The following is a 19,668-nucleotide window of genomic DNA, read 5'->3' as shown; positions in this document are numbered from 1 at the left end:
TATAAGGGAAATAACTTTAAAAAAAAAAAAAACACACACACCGCTTAGGGGCTCTTACAGAAAAGTCACCATATAAAGTGGCAGTGAGCACAAAAAGCATTCATTCCACGCATTAGGAAGGGTCCCACCTCAAGTATAATCTGAGGGCAGAAATAGTCTTATGTATAGGGAAGACTGATTTTAGCTTGCTACTTTCAACAGTAAGGACTACAGGTTTTAAATAATTTCATCAGTTGACCAGGACACACTATGAAATGATTTCAGAGGGCAGCTATCTGATCAGGTAAGAATCAAAGAGACTTTGAAACTATAAGGTGTCACAGAAGCCCTTTAAAAGGGATTCAACATATAAACCTGAACTACCAGGCTCTGGAATGATAGCATGTCAGTGTCTCAAAGGTACTACCTTACTGCATCTTCACTTACCATCAGTCAATTGATGTGCTATCCTAAAACCATACTACACACACACACACACACACATTTTCAGCAAATACAACAATCATAACCTTTCAGTAACTTATAAAGCAGAAGCCTGTTATGTTACACCATTTTTGTTTGTTTTGTTATCCAACTGAGTAGAAATTACTTCAATTAAGACTATCTTAAATTGTCCCTGCCATGGACTCTGTTGCCTACACTTCTGATCACTTCCCCCTAGCAGGGTGCCTTATTCCACAGGAAGAGGACTCAGGCAGTCCTGATGAGACTTGATAGGCAGGGCTCAGACGGTACGGAATGACTCCCCACATCTCAAGTCTAGGTGAAGGGAATGGGGGAGGGTGGGAGAGGGTGGCACCAGGAGGAGATGAGGGAGGGGGATGTAAAGTGAATAGATTTTTCTTTTTTCTTTTTTTGACACAGGGTTTCTCTGTGTAGCCTCAGCTGCCCTGGACTTGCTTTGTAGATCCGCCTGCCTTTGCCTCCTGAGTGCTGGGATCAAAGGCGTGTGCCACCAGGCCCGGCTAATTGAATAGATTAAAAAAAATAAATACATAATATATATAAAGACTGCCAGATGTGGTGGCACACACCTTTAATCCTAGTACTCAGGAGGAACCCTGTATCAAAGAAAAGTGGGCCATCCAAATGTTTGTATTATAAAACAGATCATGACAAAAAGCTTTAAGACAAATGACTTGTTATAATTGTTTTTCAAGATTTATATGCACACATGCTTAGACTGTGCATGCGTGGGTATTTCCTAAAATTAAGGGAGAAGTACCAGAGTTGAAAGATTAAGATATTAAGATTATAATTGCTAAAAAAAAAAAAAAAGATTATAATTGCTGATATGCTCCAGTACTTGAGAAGTGCAGGCAAGAGGATCTGGAATTCAAGGGCAACATGGGCCACAATTTCAAGAAGATCAAAAGATAAAAGCAGAGGGAGGAGCTGGTGAAAGGTAGGCGTGGAGGGGCTTGCTGCCAAGCCTGGCCTGAGTTTCATCCCCAGGCTCCACAAGATAGAAAAACTTCTGACTTTCTTACAGGCTCCCTACACACAAATATGTAAATGTAAATTTTTTAAAAAGGCATTAAAGGATGCAAGATTGGACATGGCTACTACAGTGAAACCCTGGGTTATTTTTGTTTTTCAAAACAGGGTTTCTCTGTATAGCCCTGCCTGTCCTGGACTCTCAGTAGACAAGGCTGGCCTTGAACTCAGAGATCCACCTGCCAATGCCTCCTGATTGCTGGGAGAAAAGGAACACACTAACCACGGCAGGCTGTTCTCACTTTGTATAAAAGAATTAAGAGTGAAAGTTTATTCTTAAGTTGGAGATTGTAGTTTCTTTCTAGAGAAATGTGTGTTATGATTTACAATTGAAACATCTTTTTAAACAGAAAACACTAGAATATACTAACTTGGCCTGAAGATATACACATACTGTGATGTATTAAGAGGGTGAAAGCCAGACGGGCGTGGTGGCGCATGCCTTTAATCCCAGCACTCGGGAGGCAGAGGCAGGTGGATCACTGTGAGTTCGAGGCCAGCCTGGTCTACAAAGTGAGTCCAGGACAGCCAAGGCTACACAGAGAAATTCTGTCTCGAAAAACAAAACAAAACAAAGAGGGTGAAAAGCCATCCAGGTGCGGTTGCCTGCACCTTTAATCCCAGCACTTGGGAGGCAGGGGCAGGGGGATCACTGTGAATTCAAAGTGAAGCCAGGACAGCCAAGGCTACACAGAGAAACCCTGTCTTGAGAAAAAACAAAAACAAAAGAGGATGAAAACCACGTTTGAAACTAATTCATCCCATATAAGTTGTCTCATCTCTCAGTTTAGGACTTACCATCACAAAGAGAGCATTTCCATACTCACCTATCATCAGTTTTGTTTTATTTCCTTTTTTATAAGACTGTAAAAATATACTATTTGTGCTACTTTCCAGTGTCAACATGAGGGTCAAGTACAACTCAAAGCTTTCTATTAATGCAAAATCCTGTCTAAAATGTACCCTGATGAACATAAGGCCACAATAAATCCTGTATTTTATAAAAAGGCCTGGACATCATTAAATTATCCAATGCTCAGTACCTTTTGAGGTTTGGGACAACTCTTTGAACTTTATGAGCTAAGCACATATCATCCAAAGGTCTTTTAGCATTCTGACAGATTTCCTGGTGAGGCATGTTCAATATATACAACAAATATATAATATAAGACCATGTTATGACAGGATAAAACTATCATATAGGTAGAAATGTCAATCCTTAGAAGCAATGCTTACTCTGTAAAGCATGTACTTTTCCTTTCTACTAAAGACAATAATTTCCAATTTTAAGGAAATATCTAATTTTACTACATTCCCAGAAATTCAGGAACTACTCCACATGCAATTGAGACAATGCTCATATATATGTAATATATATTATATATACTATGTATATATATTGTATCTAGCCAAGTACTCAAAATATACCTTTTCATTCATTGAAGCTAATAGGAATGACCACTCCACTACTGAAGTTCTGTGAAGTTACAAAGAGACCCCACCCTAAGGTATCCATACCATTGTCTTTTGTTTAAGTAGTTTACAACTCTAAAGATTCTCAAGACTTTCTTCTTCTTTTTTTAACACAGTGAGAATAAAAAACAGATCCTGAATTTGTGGATCATTCTTCTAATCCCAGAATTCAGGAGGCTGAGGCAACTATGGTAATCACATAGTAAGGCCCTGACTCAAAGAAAAACAAGAAAAATGTGCATTACATACACAGGTATAATGAACACCAAAGATGTACTCTGAACTCTAGAATAAAGACTGATTTTATGAGAAGCAGAGGGCTCGCTGTGGGTTTGGGCCCAGCCTGGCCTACCATCAAATTCTAAGACAGCCAATGCTACAAGGAGAACTCCCTCTACAAAGAACCAAAATCTTAATTAAAGAAAAAGAAAAAAATATGTATTTTGTATGTTATGTTTCATTTCTGATGTAAAGGACTGTGACCATGAAAGAACGGTGTTATAATATCTGTTAATGCTCCAGAAGACAGAAAAGTGAAGGAAGTTGATTACAAAGTGAGGTATAATTTAGCAAATGACTAGGGGGAAAATGACTAACAACCTGCTTAATGGAAATGATCAACAAGGATAGGAAATAAAAGCCATTGAGTATTTGAGTTCATTTATAAAGGAGAGTAAAAATCAAAGTGAAGAAAAAAATACGGAGAGGCAAGCAACTAAACCACCACTAGGTCAAAGTGTCAAGTCAAAAACTCGTAAGGACAGCTTCCAGGAATAAGACCACATCAGAGCTTGACTTCCAAGAACATCACACAACTCTTGGCACATGCACAACATATTTTGAATGAGTAAGGAACAGTATTGTTGAGGATTTCAACTCTAAAGGAACTCACTACCTCACTGTAAGTACATGAAATCATTTATAAACATTTTCTTTAGTGTGTAAAACTAACTTATCCCTGGATTATGGAATGGATGGCCTAATTGGGTCCAGTTGTTTAAAAACAAAAAACAAAACTTGAGAGCCTATCTATTGGATCAAGTACCATATCCTATTATGTCAATCACCAAAATGGTTCAACATAAAGCATACTGAAAGTACAATTAATCTTACCCTCCAATTGTTAACATCTAACATGAGCGCTGATGAGATGCATGGAACACTACAGAAAATTTACCCATGAAGCCCATAATAATCTTTTTTGATATCCAGTATTTTTCTAACACCTCAATAAGCCAGCCATGCTACTTTCAGTGTTCTACTGTGGGTCTCCTCCAGTTTTCAATTAATACTGTGTAACTAAATGTTATGTACATAAGCAATATCAGATCTTATTGTGAAAGAAAAACATACAGCTTTTAATTACCTTAGTGAAATTATGCCGTCCCACAATTTAGGCTTTAGAAGCAAAATGTTACATTCATAAACTGTGAGCAAAGTCAGTCTAAAAATATACTTATTCCCAGTCCCTACCAATTTGCAAGAAGGCATCAGCACTGCAAAAACTGAAGAAATAAAGAAGTAAGCGCAATCAATCTTCCTCAGGTGCCCAGCTCATTGGAGGCTAGCCTCGATATTAAGAGGCCCTATCTCCAAAGGCAAAATAAGAATTTTAAAAAGGACTGTTTTAAAAGTTGAGTGTTTCAATTAAACACCAAAAGGACCCTAGGGAAAAAGTGGAATATAAAAATTTAAAGAGGGAGACAAAAGAAAATTTAAATGGTTATAACAAAAACTCATTTCCTGAATCACACACAAAAAACTTATTAATTGTGGTAGTTATCATGATAAACCTCTTCTTTAAATGTGTAACTCATTGTTACAATGAAAACTTGGAACATCTTAGCAATGACTTCAAACTAAACTGAAATCCTTAAAAACTCAAAGAGTTCCTTTCTTGGGAAACTGTTCAGGAACTGTCCCAACATTAGTAAACATTTAGAAGACTGTAGTTGTAAATACACTATCATCAAACACTGTCTATGCTCATGCCAACAGCATTTTCCCATAGTGACTGCTGAAAAAGGAATAGATTCAAACTTGGTAACATCAGCACATAGTAACTTCTTAAAACTGGACATGCTAAATGCACTGTTTTCTGACTCACAAAGTACAATTAATTACACACAAGGTAGACTTACCACCTTCTCTTTCTCTGACTCTTTGAGTATGCACATTCTTGGCTTTATTGTGACCTGTGCTGTCACTGTATTTATTTTCAGGACTATCAGATCTCCGCAACATTTTATTTGGTGGTGAAGGATCTGCGGCGTCTCGCATCTTTTCATGTCTGTGATCACCACTACTGGGGTGACTCTTTGACGAGTATTTAAGTGCCTGTAAAACATCACCCCCCCAAAAGAGAGAGAGAGAAAATTGAAACTTTAAACTCAACTCCCCACTTAAATTACAAATTTTAGCATGTTACATGTTTCTCTTACATCAAAACTCAGAATTTCCATTTTCAGTACTTCCCTTATTCAAAGGGCCTAAGTGCTCAAGAATTACTGTGCAACTCCGAGTAAAAAAATATAACCACAAAACACCAAAATCAAAACAAACAAAAACCCTATTTTATTCCCCTTTAATCTCAGCACTCGAGAGGCAGGCAGATCGCTGTTGAGTTCGGAGGCCAACCTGGTCTATAACACAAGTCTAGGACAGCCAAGGCTACACAGAGAAACCCTGTCTCAACAACAACAACAACAAAAAACCCTATTTCATTATGTAAAATTTTAAAAACAAGTATCTTGGCAGATTGATGCACCAAAAAAAAAAAAAAATTTTTTTTTCTTCAAAACTAACATCACTTTTTTGAGAACTTAAACTACAATCCATTTATCTTCTACAACTGAAGCATCCAAGTCCACTATCCCTAGTTTACAAGCTCTTGTAAGGATAAAATATTTTGAAGCTGAAACACTATGCACCAAAACAGACACATGTTTTTAAGAAGTCATTTCTAAATGTCCTCACATTAATGGTTTATTCTGCAGAAGTCTTAAGGTGAACACAATGTATCAGTTCCTCACAGTAGTTATGTGAGGGAGGGATGTCAATAATGTTTGACACAGCAAATATTCTGGCATCCAGGAAGCTCCAGTGCAGTAACACAAATTATCAGATTAGAAACATGCTTGCTCTCTTGCCAGGCTTGTGGCTCCCACGTGTAATCCAGCTCTCACAAGATTTAGGAGTGAAACTGGAAGCCAGCCTGGACCACAGAACCTTGAGAGACACACAGACCTGTTCCTATCCTTTTATCTTTTAAAAGTGAATAGAGGCATGGGATATTCACTTCTGTTGTCATTAGATAACCTGTCCCTTGAAAGAGAATAATCTGAACTAAAAAATAAATAAATAAATAAATAAAATGGTAAGAGTATGTACTTTACAACTGGAACTCAGTTTAAATTCGTCACATTCATCTTTCAGCTTCCCAATACACTAGTAAGTAAAATTGCCTCCGAACTCACTACATCGCGATGATTTCTTCACACTCAAAACAAGCCAGGTCTTCCTGGTTGCAATTTTTCTTTAAAAAAAAAAAAAAAAGCAAAACAAAACAAAACCCTTAAGTTCCTCTAGTCCGCTCTCAAGATAAGTCCCTAGACGCGTTTGGAGAATGCTAATGGAACCCAATACCAAATTTTAAGCGGACCAGCCGTGCTACTTTCAGATTTGTTGCACCAAAGGGCCTGCAGCGACTTCTGAAGCCTGCGCTCGAGTAGCAGTCCCTCCCTTCCCCCCTCCGACCCCTTCCAGCCCCTCCACCCCGGGATCCGCTGGTACCTGGAAAGGCTGAGAGTCCCCCCTCCGGTCGTGACAGCTGAAAAACACAAGGACCGTAGTGTAAGTCGTCGCGGGAAAGAATGAAAAGCGGGTCCCCCGGCCGCCCCTCCCCGCGGGCAGCCGACAAACCTACCGGCGCCGATCTGCGCGCAGCGGCCGCTCCCCGGGCTCTGAGGCCCGGGTCGGGAGTCCGGCCGCGGCCGCAGCCCGCTCGCCCAAACCCTCCTGGTGCCCCGGGCCGCCCGCCCGTCCGCCGGGCCCGGCCCGCCGCCTCCTCCGCCGGATCAGCGTTAACAACAAAAATGGCGGCGCGGCCAGCTCCCGATAAGGACGCCCGCCCTCCCGCCCGCCCGCCTGCCTGCCCGCCCTCCGCCGCGGCCCGGCCCGAAGCGAAAAGACGATTTACCCATCACTGAGTCTCTGCTGTTTCCTCGCATACATTACCATCAATGCCCGGCTGTGTGTGTGTGTGTCGGGGAGGGGGAGAGCGGCCGCGCGGCGAGCGGGCGGGCGGACGGACGGACGGACGGGAGGGCGGGCGCGCGCGCGCGGGCGGGCGAGCAGCGGGCAGCCTCGGCGGCTCGCGGCACCTCCCCGTTACTGGCGCCCGCGGTCCCGGGCCATCGCCCTCCGTCACCACTGCTTAGAGTCGGCCGGGGCAGCGGCGCCAACTACACGGCGGCAGCGCGCGTCTGGGGGAGAGGGGGCGAGAGGCCGCGTTCGGGTCCCCGCGGAGAGCGCGCGCCTCCAGCACCTTCCCCCTCCTCCAGCTCCGCCGCGCCTGCCCTCCTCCCCCCCCCCGCACGCCGCCGCCACCGCCGCCGGGTCTTTCTCGTCGCCTCCTGCCGCTGCGCCGCTCCTGCCGCCGCCGCTACCGCTACCGCCGCCGCTCCACCAACTACATCCGGGCAACTCGGACGCGGCCGCCTTCGGGAAAGCTCGGCACTTTCCGCCACACCCCCCGCCTCCTGCCCACCCCGCGCGGCTCGCTAACACCGCCTTCGGCAAACCTCGGCTCGCTCCCGCCCTCCTCTTCCTCTGCGGCCTGGGCTGGCAAGCCCCGCGACCCGTCAAGCCCTTTCCGGTGGCTGCTTGTCCCCCACTGTCGGATCTGGCCACTCCCGTTCCACTTTAGGGGTAGTCGTGCTCGGGGGCCTGCGTGAGGCGGGGCCCGGGGCCTCCGGGCTGCGCGGAGTGGGAGCCGCCTTCTGGAGGAGAACCGTGGGGCGCGAGGGACGCCATCTCGAACTAAATGCGGAGCGGCGGCGGCTGCGCGTGCGCCCAGAGGCGCTACGGCGGCGGGGGCGGGGTGCCCTCCGTGAGTCGGCCGCGGCCCCCGCCCCTCGGGCTCCGCGTGGGGGTCGGAAAGCCCCTAATTGGGCGCCCGGGACGGTTGCCGCGGAGCCTCGGCGGGCCGCGGCGGAAGTCGCCCTCCGCCGGTCGCTGGAACCCGGAACCGCGGCCGGAGCTGTCACCCACCGTGCGCCGGCCGCCGGGCGTACGGCTAGGACACAGGCCTTGGCGCCGCAAACTTAAGTGCCTGGCCGCCCGGCGGAACGGAGCCTTGCCACCGCGACTTCGGGGTCCCCTCCTCGTTCTTCCTCTCCCTGGGAGAAAATTCCTTCTCGAGTGTGGATGTAAAGAAAGCGTGCGGCGTACTAAGTGAGGTTGCTATAAATTGTTTGGGATCCGCCGGGAGGAAACGTTGTCAAGTGACAAATCTTTTCTTGGTGATAGTCGACTGGTTTATTTTTTCCCGGTACATGGATTTAACAGAGTTGCACTAAACAGAAGAGAGCAAGATTAAAAACACACCAGGAAAAAAAGAAAGAAAGAAAATGCCTCTTTAAGGAAAAAAAAAAGAAAAAGCATCAAGATTATTTGCTATCCAACAAATTACAACAGTGTCAAGTCTAATTAGTGTACTTCGGGGAGAGACCTTGAAATCATAGCTGGAAAAACATTTAAATAATAATGTGTGCTTGTCAGATCCACTTGTCAAAAGACTAGTAAAAGCCTACTTAATGCCCACGGAAGCTATCAATAACCGAAAAGGGTTGTTGGTGCTTGAAATTACAGGAGAGAAAGGCTAGGGGAGGGCTACAGGGGAGAGGTCATTTCTAATGTTTTTGTAGCAAAGATTACAAGAAACAATCAAAATACCTGGATGCGGGTAGTGAGATCTTTCTCATAAGAGCACTGGCTGTTCCTCTAGAGGGCCTGAGCTCAGTTCCTAGCACCTGTGAAAGTAAGTAAATATCCAATGCGTAGCTTGGATAAATCCTTGGGAAATGCTCTCAGTTCCTTTATAACTGCTTAAATTATCTAATATACCAATAAAGACACAAGGCGCGAAAGCCTGCTAACTCAGAGAGGTAGCTTTATTTTCTGAACAAGTCATCTATTTACAAGCCTGATTCTACAACTAAATTACTAGCTCTTTAGAAAACTATTTCCTCCAAACCCAAGAGGACTCCTTGGCTCTTTTTCCTAGAATTCTGTTTTACCTGTGCTTTTCCCTTACACCAGCTGCTTCCTGAGAGAGCTCTATCAAATGTCCAAGAAGACTCCAGCCCCTCTACACCCTTACCAGGCTGAGTCAGCGTCACCCTCCTAGTGGAGGCCTCCACACCAGTTCAGTAGGGGCCCAGTTCACCTTTAAGGGTGGCTTCAAGGCCACCCAGTGACTTTGCCTCAGGTCATAGAACAAAGACCACAAGACCCCTCCCAAGCAATTTGCTTTAATCCCAGCACTCAGGAGGCAGAGGCAGGCTGATGGCTGTGAGTTCAAGGCCAGCCTGGTCTAAAAAGAGAGTCTAAGACAGCCAAGGCTACACAGAAAAACGCTGTCTCAAAAAACAACAACAAAAAAATCAGTTGGGCTGGCAAGATGACTTGCCACCAAGCCTGTCAACTTGAGTTTGATACTTGGAACCCACATGATGGAATGAGAGAACTGACTGCTGAAAGCTGTCCTCTGAACCCCGTGTGCCTGTGCGTACACACACTAAGTAAATAGGCAAAAACCTTCCATTCTTTTTTTTTTTTTAAGATGTATTTATTATGTATACAATGTTTTGCCTGAATGTACACCTGCAGGCCAGAAGAGGGCACCAGATTTTATGATAGATGGTTGTGAGCCACCATGTGGTTGCTGGGAATTGAACTCAGGACATTGAGCCATCTCTCCAGCCCAAGCTTCCCGTTCTTTAGCATTCTTATCCAGGGAGGCTTTCAGAGGCACACACCCAAGCTGCATCTCCTCAGGCCACACCTGATTTCATCTGACAAACACAATATTTAGGCTTTCGATCTAGTTGCAGTCTGACCTGGGCATTGTCGTTTCTATGAAGAATCTACCATCTCAATATTGTGTAAAAATTGTTCTCCATCATCTCTGATTGGTTAAAGAGCTGATCAGCCTATAGCTGGGCAGAAAGGACAGGAGGCAGGACTTTCGATCCTAGTGGTGAATGGGGGGGCAGTCTCGGGTAGGGACCAGAGAAAAGGAAGGGAAAGGAGGAAGGAAATCGCCATGAGGACAGAAAGGGAGCAAGAGCAGCTAAGGCGAAACTAAGATGGCAAGTAACATGGGGCACGGAGTTGGGAAGTATATCCGGTTAGAATAGATCAATATCTGTCCAGCTGCAGAGCTTTAAAGCTTATTAATAAATCTAATAGGTCTCTGACATTATTTGGGAGCTGGAACAGGTAAGAGAAAGCCAACTTACTCCTTAGCAGCCTACAGTACAATTCTGGTTAATTCACTACAGTATATACCTTCAACAGGATAGCTGAACTTGGCTGGGGGGAAAAAAAGCCATGCTAAGAATGAAGTTAGGTATTTTCCTGAGGTGCACATGAGCAAATCCTTAGGGCTGTTAATACATTTATCCTGCCTCCTTAACCAGTTGTGTGATATCTTCTAAACATACCAATACTTCCTCATTTAAAAGGCATTATCTTAGCCGGGCATGATGGCGCACGCCTTTAATCCCAGCACTCAGGAGGCAGAGGCAGGTAGATTGATTTGAGTTTGAGGTCAGCCTGGTCTACAAAGCAAGTAAAGGATAGCCAAGGCTACACAGAAGAACCCTGTCTTGAAAAACCAAAAAAAAAAGGGGGGGGAGGGGGAGGGCATTATCTTGTCTCTTACCTGAGAAAAGTAGACATCAGAAAGCAGGAAAAATTCACTCCTATTCCCAAACTACCAACCTTTCCACATCTGAATATAACATAGCACTCTGGTACCTGTGTAAACTGCACTGTGCAAAACCAGGCTTGCCACTTACACATAATTATCTGATTTATTTTATCCCCTCAGTTGGATCACTTAAGTCAACTTAAAATGTGTTATATTTACTACCATCTGTGGAAGAGGTGGGGGGTTCATTTGTGTTTCCCTCTAAAATAGTGGTCCTCAACTTTCCGAATGCTGCAGCATTTTAATACAGTTCCTTGTGTTGTAGTAACGCTCAAACATAAAATTATTTTTGTTGCTATTTCACCACTGTGTAATTTCGCCACTGTTAGGAATCCTAATGTAAATATGTTTTCCTATCGTCTTAAGTCACCCCTGTGAAAGAGTCATTTGACTCGGAGGTTGAGAAACAGTGTTCTAAAGACTACCCTATTTACTTTTGCTCTTTCTTTTTTATCTAAATTCCTTTATTGGACTCTTTCACATTTGCTTTTTGTTTCTCTCTTGGACCCATGCAGAGTATTCTGCATTCTTGATTCTAACATTTGGGGGGGTGGGGGCGGTGTTCAGGACAGGGTCTCTCTATATGACATTGGCTGTCCTGAAACTTGATGTGTAGACCAGGCTGACCTGTAACGCACAGAGCTCTGTTCCCCTCAGCCTCCCGAGTGCTGGAATTAAAGGCCAACAACACCCTCACCAGCTTTAAGTCTAACTTACATATCTATGGGGTTCCCCCCTCATTTCATGGTCAGCGGCATCTGATACAGCTGATCCCTTTCTTTCCAGAGATTCTACCTTCCAAGAGTCTCTTCTTTTTTGCTGCATTTCCTACTTGAACAGTTAGTCCTTATTTTATTTATTCATTCCTCCTCATTTTCTTACTCCTGAAATCTGAGTTGCCTCAAGATTCAAATTGTACTACTGGTACTTCTCTGTTCTCTCTCTAGGTGATAACACTCAGAATTAGCTGGATGACTCGCACTAATCCTTAAACATTGTACTCAGACTTATTCTCCAGCATTACCAAGATGTCTACATCACATCACCAGTTGTTATATCCAAAACCAAATCTCTCTGGGCTAATATTAGGTCCTTTGAAAGCCAGTCCTTGTTCACTCCTATGTTTGCTCTAACATTGTTGTGACAATTAAGACCTTTAAAATTACCTTCCACTCAATTAAGTGAGCTGGATGGATGGGGCCAAGGACTCCACAAGAAGACGTACAGGGTCAACTAAACCGGGCCCATGGAGGCTCACAGAGACTGAACCCCCAACCAAAGAGCATGTATGGACTGGTCCTAGACCCCCTCCATATATGTAGCAGATATGCAGCTTGGTCTTCATGTGGATCCCCCAACCACTGGAGAGGGGCCCCCCTCTCTGACTCTGATGCCTCCCTTTGGATTCCATTCCCCTAGCTGGGCTGCCTTGTCTGTCCTCAGTGGTAGAGGATACCCCTAGTTTTGCAGAGTCTTAATGTTCCAGGGGGATTGGTTCCCATGAGGACTTCCCCTTTCTCTGTGGAGAAAAAGGGAGAGTTGGGGAGGGGTGTGTGAGGTGGGGGGCTAGGAGCAGAGCCGGGTAATGGGGATGTAAAGTGAAGCCAGTACCTAAGAATTGGAGCAGACAGTATCTGGGTATCAGAGCTGCCCTCCTGTGATGGAACCTTCTGAACATGGTCCCCACCAGTACTTTGGGTATATGCGTTGATTTATGACTGTCCCTTTTCTGTCATAAATAAACTCTTACATAATGCTTTCCACAATGAAACATACATGTTTTTCAGAGTCATCGAAGTGTGTGTTCCTGAATCATGGCCACTCATATTTAGCTCAAATATAAGCTGTCTCTTACTCACTTTGAGGTAAGAGCTATGTGCTTGCTGGGATAGTTGGGGGACCTGAACATGGAGCCCTGGTGATAACTCACTTTGAATAGAGGAATCACCCCGATCAGCTCCAGGTGCTAGCATGGGACCTTTCTACCTTTTCAAGTAGAAATTGAGCATGCCTTTAATCCCAGCACTAGGGAGGCAGAGGCAAGCGGATATCACTGTGAGTTTGAGGCCAGCCTGGTCTACAAAACGAGTCTAGGACAAGCCAACCCTGTCCCAATCCCATGCCCATGCCATCTGCTTCTAATAATTTCTATCAAGCTACCTCCCATCCATAATCCCAAATACCTGCTAATTATCATCATCTGGGCCAAATCTCCATCCATGTCAGCCATGTGCTTCTCCTCCACCTAATCCATGGCATAACCTTCTTCTCTCTTTTCTTCTGGTCCCTTTTTTGTTTTTAAATAATTTATTCAGATTACAACTCAACTGTTATCCCATCACTTGTATCCTCCCGGCTATAAAAGGAACTTCTAATGGCTGGAGGTGTAGCTCAATGAGAGAACACGTGCCTAGCATGTGCAAGGCCTTATGCTCAGTCAGCAGATAGCAAAAGAATAAGCTTGCATGTGCTTATAACATCATTATTCAAAATAGTTAACTGCAGTATATGTACATGATGGAATATTACTCAACAGTAACCAAGAATGAAATTGTGAGCTGGGCTGTGGTTGAGCACACCTTTAATCCCAGCATTTGGGAGGCAGAGGTAGGTAGATCACTGTGAGTTCGAGGCCAACTTGGTCTACAAAGCGAGTCCAGGACAGTCAAGGCTACACAGAGAAACCCTGTCTCGAAAAACCAAAAAAAAAAAAAAAAAAAAAAAAGAATGAAGTTGTGTTCCAGCACAGATCAATCTTGAAAGTATCCTATGTGAAAAAGATGATACCCAAAACCAAAAGAGTGTGTGGTACCATTTTTTTTTTTAAGATTTATTTATTATGTATACAATGTTCTGCCTGCATTTACACCTGCACTCCAGAAGAGGACACCAGATCTCACTAAAGATGACTGTGTGCCACCATATGGTTGTTGGGAATTGAACTCAGGACCTCTAAAAGAGCAGCCAGGGCTCTTAACCACTGAGCCATCTCTCCAGCCCTGTGATACCATTCTTGTTCCAGTAATGTTTAGAATAAATAAATATATAGTGGCAGGACACAGATTAGCAGTTGCTGGGGCCTAGGAAAAGACAGGAATAGACTTATGACATGGCATGAGAGTGATGCTTTGCGTGGTAAAAATCTTCAGACTCAAGTGTTGGTAGTTGTGAACATTGCAAATATATGCTAGTCACCGGACCGTTGGGAAACCCTGCTGCTAATGTTGCAATCTACCATGACCAGAAAGCCCTGAGCTCAGCACAAAATGAAGGACTCCCTTTGTCAGTGAGGCTTCCATTCCCCCTACTTGAGGAATGTAACGTATCCTTAGTGATGTTATGCGTTCAACATCATTTCTCCCTATAAGAAGCTGCTCAGCTAGTGGTGGTGCACACCTTTATCCCAGCACTCCAAAAGCAGAGGCAGGTGGATTGCTGTGAATTCAAGGCAAGCCTGGTGTAGAAAGCGAGTCCAGGACAGCCAAGGCTACACAGGGAAACCTTGTCTTAAACAAACAAACAAAAAACCCAACCCCCCCCCCAAAAAAAAAAAAAGAAAAGAAAAGAAAAAAACTACCCAGCATGCACCTGGGACTCCTGGAGTGCAACTCCATGCAAATGTGGTATTTGCAGTGCCTTAAGCCCCAACCAATGATGTGAACTCACCCTGGAAATCCCTACCCACCCTAAAAAGGTCTATACAATGCTTATTCATGCTAAATAAAGTTGAGCTGTCTCTTTGAAGCTGCTTCTGGAAGTCAGTCACTCTGTTCTACTCCAGGGCCATCAGAGTCTCCCAGCCCCCTCCCCCATCACCTCTGCTCCTTTTGCCCTCCTGGATCAATATCCACGATCGCAGGGAAAGGAGAGGTCACGCAGGACTGTTCACCAAAATGATGAAAATGTAAATTTTACTGAAGGTTAACAGAAAACAAAAAGAAAAACAATTTTGTCTATTAACCTTCTGAGGTCTGTTTGGTTATGATTTGGCCACACACTTATTGTTGGAATGACAGGCCCACACCAGCAGGCCCCTCCTTGTTTAAAGCCATGGTCCCAAACAAATCCTCCTTAAGTCACCTCTTACAGAGTTTGGTCATGGTGCCAAGGGAAGTACCGAATGCAGGCCCCATGGACGGGACTTTCTAAATAACTCATTCTATCTGCTTGTCCTTCCTCAGAACACTGACCTCATCCAACCCAACATTTTTGGTCATGATGTGGCCTCCAGTGTGACCTTTCCACATTCATTAAAAGCCAATGAACTCAGCAGGGGAGACAAGCTCAGCAGGCAAAGGCCCTTGCCACAAAGCCTGAGGAGCTGAGTTGATTCCTGAGACCTGCATAGTGGAACAAGAAAGCATTATGTGGCACATGTGCCATTGCATGAGCACATGGGGCCTGGAGAGATGGCTCAGAGGTTAAAAGCACTGACTGTTCTTCCAAAGGTCCTGAGTTCAATTCCCAGCAACCACATGGCTGCTCACAACCATCTATAATGAGATCTGATGCTGTCTTCTGATCTGTAGGCAGAATACTATATTCATGAATGAATGAATGAATAAAATACTGTACAGCATCATTTTGTAGTTCACAGAGCTGTGAGTGCATGTTCAAGGTTGACACCTTCAGTGAATTACAAAAAGGAGGAGGAATTGTTACAAGTTACTCATCAGATTTCTGAGCAAGGAAACCATCTAGCAACCAAGGTCACCTGGTTTCTTGATGACTTCAATTGCTGATACATTGTTATTCCTGCCTTGGTTCCACTTGTTTGCTTATGCTTTGAGGCAAGGTCTTTTTATGTAGTAGGCGGGCCTCAATCTCACAAGTCTCCCTGCCTCAAAACTCTTGAGTGTTGGGGTGATGTGTGTGCTGTTTGCTGATTTTAACAAGCACATTAGTGCTGTTGGCAGTGCCTTGACTTCTGGGACCCAGTCACCTCTTTAAATTCCTCCGTTAGATCTGATTCTTAATAACTGGTAAAGCATCAGTTGTCTCAAGTTAATACATCACTCTCTCTTTAACATTTATTTGTGTGTGTGTGTGTGTGTGTGTGTGTGTGTGTGTGTGTGTGTGTGTGTGTGTGTAAATTCAGGCTTGGCAGCAACCATCCTTACCCACTGAGCCATCTTGCTGCCCCACACGTACATTGTATTCTCAAACCACTCCCTCCTGTATTTCTACTAACTTGTTTGTTTGTTGAGACAGGATTTCTCTGTGTAGCCTTGGCTGTCCTGGGCTCACTTTGTAGACCAGGCTGGCCTCAAACTCCAGCCTCTGCCTCCTGAGTTCTGGCATTAAAGGCATGTGCCACTATGCCTGGCAACTAACTTCTATAGATCCTAATCATTGGGAATTCTTTGGAAATATGATGTGTTGATTTTATCACTGTTTTACTGTCACAGCTTAAATTCCATAGTCAGTCAGTGATTGCACCATTAGCTACCTCTTCAATTTCCTCTCCAGATTTCTCATGCATGTAGGCAAAACTTTAACTCTGGTGTTATCTACTCCACTCTGCTTCTGTGTAGTGGAAGGAATTAGTAAACAATAGAAACTTATCCTCCTCTTCCTCCTCCTCCTCCTCCTCTTTCTTCTTCTTCTTTTTAGGGGGCAAGGTTTTGAGACAGGGTTTCTCTATGTAATCCTAGACTCACTTTGTACACCAGGCTGGCCTCAAACTCACAGCGATCTGCGTGCCTCTGCCTCCCAAGTGCTTAGATTACAGTCATGTGCCACCACACCTGGCTAGGAACTTCTTTTTAAAATTACATTATTTGGGACTGGAGAGATGGCTCAGAGGTTAAGAGCACTGCCTAGAAGATTCAAGGTGGCGACACCTATCATACATTATGTCTGATCAGGAGGACTGAGCCTAGGGACCAGTCTGGGAGCTACAGAGCACCAGAGCTGAAGTGCCCTCGGAAAGAGGAGTCTGCACTGTGTGGAGCATATATGGCCATCCAGCTGGTCCACCGAGGAGTCCCTGGGTCCCTGCCTGCCTGTGAGTTGCATCTATACTCTACATCCTGTACTCTGTGTCTCAGACTGAACTGTGAGCTACAGGACACCAGCGTCTAGGTATACTAGCCCAGGGGGAGACCCCAGGGTATGGAGCACAGATGGATCTGACCTCAGGTCACCCAACCACTCCGTGGAGAGTTCACGAGTCCAAGCAAGCCCAGGCACAGGAGTGGTCTCCAAACCTTAGCCCAGGCCAGCAGCCACCCAGCAACCTCACTCTCTGTCTCGGACCAAGCAGTGGGCTACAAGGCACAAGTGCCTGGGCTTCTAGCCTAGAGGAGACAGCACAGCCTGGAACACAGGTGAATCTGACCTCAGGTCATCCGGCCAATACATGGAGAGTTCATGGGCCTAAGCAGGTACAAGTGCAGTCTCCAAAGCCTAGGGAGCATCATCCGTGTTCTGTGTTTTAGACAGAATTTTGGGCCACAACATGCCAGGTTCTGGGTCTTTTAGTCCAAAGGAGACCCCACAGAGTAGAGCACAAGTAGATCTGACCTCAGGCCATCCTGCCAAAAATGTAAAGTTTCCAAATCTGAGCCCAGGTAACCTGCTTGATACAAAGAAGGGTTCTCTGATCCATACAGGTGAGGGGTCTCAACCTAGTCACTCACCTATGAGCTACTCTCAACAGCTAGTAAAGGACACTGGAAACTACCACCCAACACATGGGATAGCAAGATGGCTAAAAGCCAGTGTAAAAACACAAACAACAAAAGCCAGAATAATATGGCATCTCCAGAACCCAGTTATCCCAAAGCAATCAGCCGTGGAAACTCTAACACATCTGAAACACAAGAAAATGACCTCAAATCTTTTTTTTTTTTTTTATGAAATTGATAATGGAGGAAATCTGTAAGGAAGACACAGCAAGCAGATTAAGGCCCTTAGGCCATGAAAGAGGCCTATAGAAAGGAAAAGAAGAAATCACTGGAAGAAATTCAGGAATATACAAACAATCAGATGAAGAAAATAAAATAGTGGAAGATCTGAAGAAGAAAATGGAAACAATAATAAAAGCACGAACTGAGGAAAGCCTGGAAAGAGAGAACTTACAGAAGAAAACAGGAACTGCAGAAGTAAGCATCTCCAACAGAATAAAAGAGATGGAGGAAAGAATCTCAGGTGTATCAACACCTCATGGAATCTTCTCCAAAACTGACCATATAGTAGGTCACAAAGCACGCCTCAACAGATTCAAAAAGATTTAAATAATACCTTGTATCCTATCAGATCACCATGGTCTAAAGCTAGACTTCAACAATAACAGAAATAACAAAAAGCATACACATACATGAAAACTAAACAACTCTCTGTTTAATGTCACCTGAGTCAGAGAAGAAATAAAGAAAGTAAGGACTTCCTGAAATTCAATGAAAATGAAAGAACAACATACCCAAATTTGTGGGACACATTGAAAGCAGTGGTAAGAGGAAAATTCATAGCACTAAGTGCCTTTATAAAGAAATTGGAAATATCCCATATAAGCAACTTACTGACACATCTGGAAGCCCTAGGAAAAAAAGAAGCAGAAACACCCAAGAGGAGAGGACATCTGGAGATAATCAAACTCAGGGCTGAAATCAATAAATTAGAAACAAAGAGAATAGTTCACAGAATCAACAAAACCAGGAGTTGGTTCTTTGAGAAAATCAACAAGATAGACAAACCATTAGCCAAACTAACTAAAAGGCAGAGAGACACTATCCAAATTAACAAAATCAGAAATGAAAAGGGAGACATAACAACAGACACTGAAGGAATATAAAGAATCATAAGCTCCTACTTCAAAGGCGTATATACCACAAAATTCAAAAATCTAAGTGAAATGGAAAATTTTCTTGATCTATTCCACTTGCCAAAATTTAATCAAGATCAGATAAACAAACTAAATAGTCAAATTTCTCCTACAGAAATAGAAACAGTCATTAATAATCCCCCAAACAGGGGCTGGAGAGATGGCTCAGCGGTTAAGAGCACTGGCTGCTCTTCCAGAGGTCCTGAGTTCAATTCCCAGCAACCACGTGGTGGCTCACAACCATCTATAATATGACCTGATGCCTTCTTCAGTGTGCATGAAGACAGTGTACTCATATACATAAAATAAATAAATAAATCTTAAAAAAAAAATAATCCCCCAAACAAACAAACAAAAAAAGTCCAGGGCCAGATGGTTTCAGAGCAGAATTCTACCAGACCCTCAAAGAGGTGCTAATACTGATACTCTTCAAGCTACTCCAAAAGATAGAAATGGATGGAACATTACTAAATTCATTCTGTGAGCCCACAGTCACTTTGATACCTAAACCTCAAGAAAACCCAACAAAGAAAAAATTTCAGACCAATTTCTCTTATGAACATTAATGCAAAAATACTCAATAAAAAAAGAATCCCAGGTGTAGAAGATTCAATGGAAGAATTGAATGCAACCATTAAAGAAAATGTTAAATCTAAAAAATTCATGGCACAAAACATGGAAAGAAGCCAAAACCATATAATGGAAAAAAGACAGCATCTTCAACAAATGGTGCTGGTCTCAATGGCTGTCTCCATACAAAAAATACAAATACACTCTTATTTATCACTCTGCATAAAACTAAAGTCCAGCTGGACTAAAAACCTCGACATAAAACCAGACACACTAAGTTTGTTAGAAAAAAAGTGGGGAAGAACCT

General features: G+C 43.9%; 1 protein-coding gene across 8 annotated transcripts in view; it reads right to left on the bottom strand.

Annotated features, from left to right (window-relative positions):
• WAC (WW domain containing adaptor with coiled-coil) overlaps positions 1-7,868 on the bottom strand; it is a 57,084-nt gene extending 49,216 nt beyond the window's left edge. For 2 of the 8 annotated variants that reach the window (XM_084781072.1, XM_084781077.1), the window contains exons 1-3: positions 7,169-7,693; positions 6,763-6,799; positions 5,112-5,307 (exon numbers count right to left, since the gene is read on the bottom strand). In XM_084781072.1, coding sequence (XP_084637198.1) covers positions 5,112-5,307; positions 6,763-6,799; positions 7,169-7,209 — 274 coding nt within the window. In that variant the 5' untranslated portion in view covers positions 7,210-7,693. Of the gene's footprint in view, positions 1-5,111; positions 5,327-6,762; positions 6,800-6,895; positions 7,037-7,168; positions 7,695-7,772 lie in introns of those variants that run through there. The other 6 variants (XM_084781073.1, XM_084781076.1, XM_084781071.1 and 3 more) reach the window with 6 other exon arrangements.
• Between the last annotated feature and the right edge of the window lie 11,800 nt (positions 7,869-19,668).

The sequence above is a fragment of the Acomys minous genome (genome assembly GCF_964271855.1).
Source record: "Acomys minous genome assembly, chromosome: 5".
NCBI lineage: Eukaryota > Metazoa > Chordata > Mammalia > Rodentia > Muridae > Acomys > Acomys minous.
This window is presented reverse-complemented; position numbering and strand designations above follow the sequence as displayed.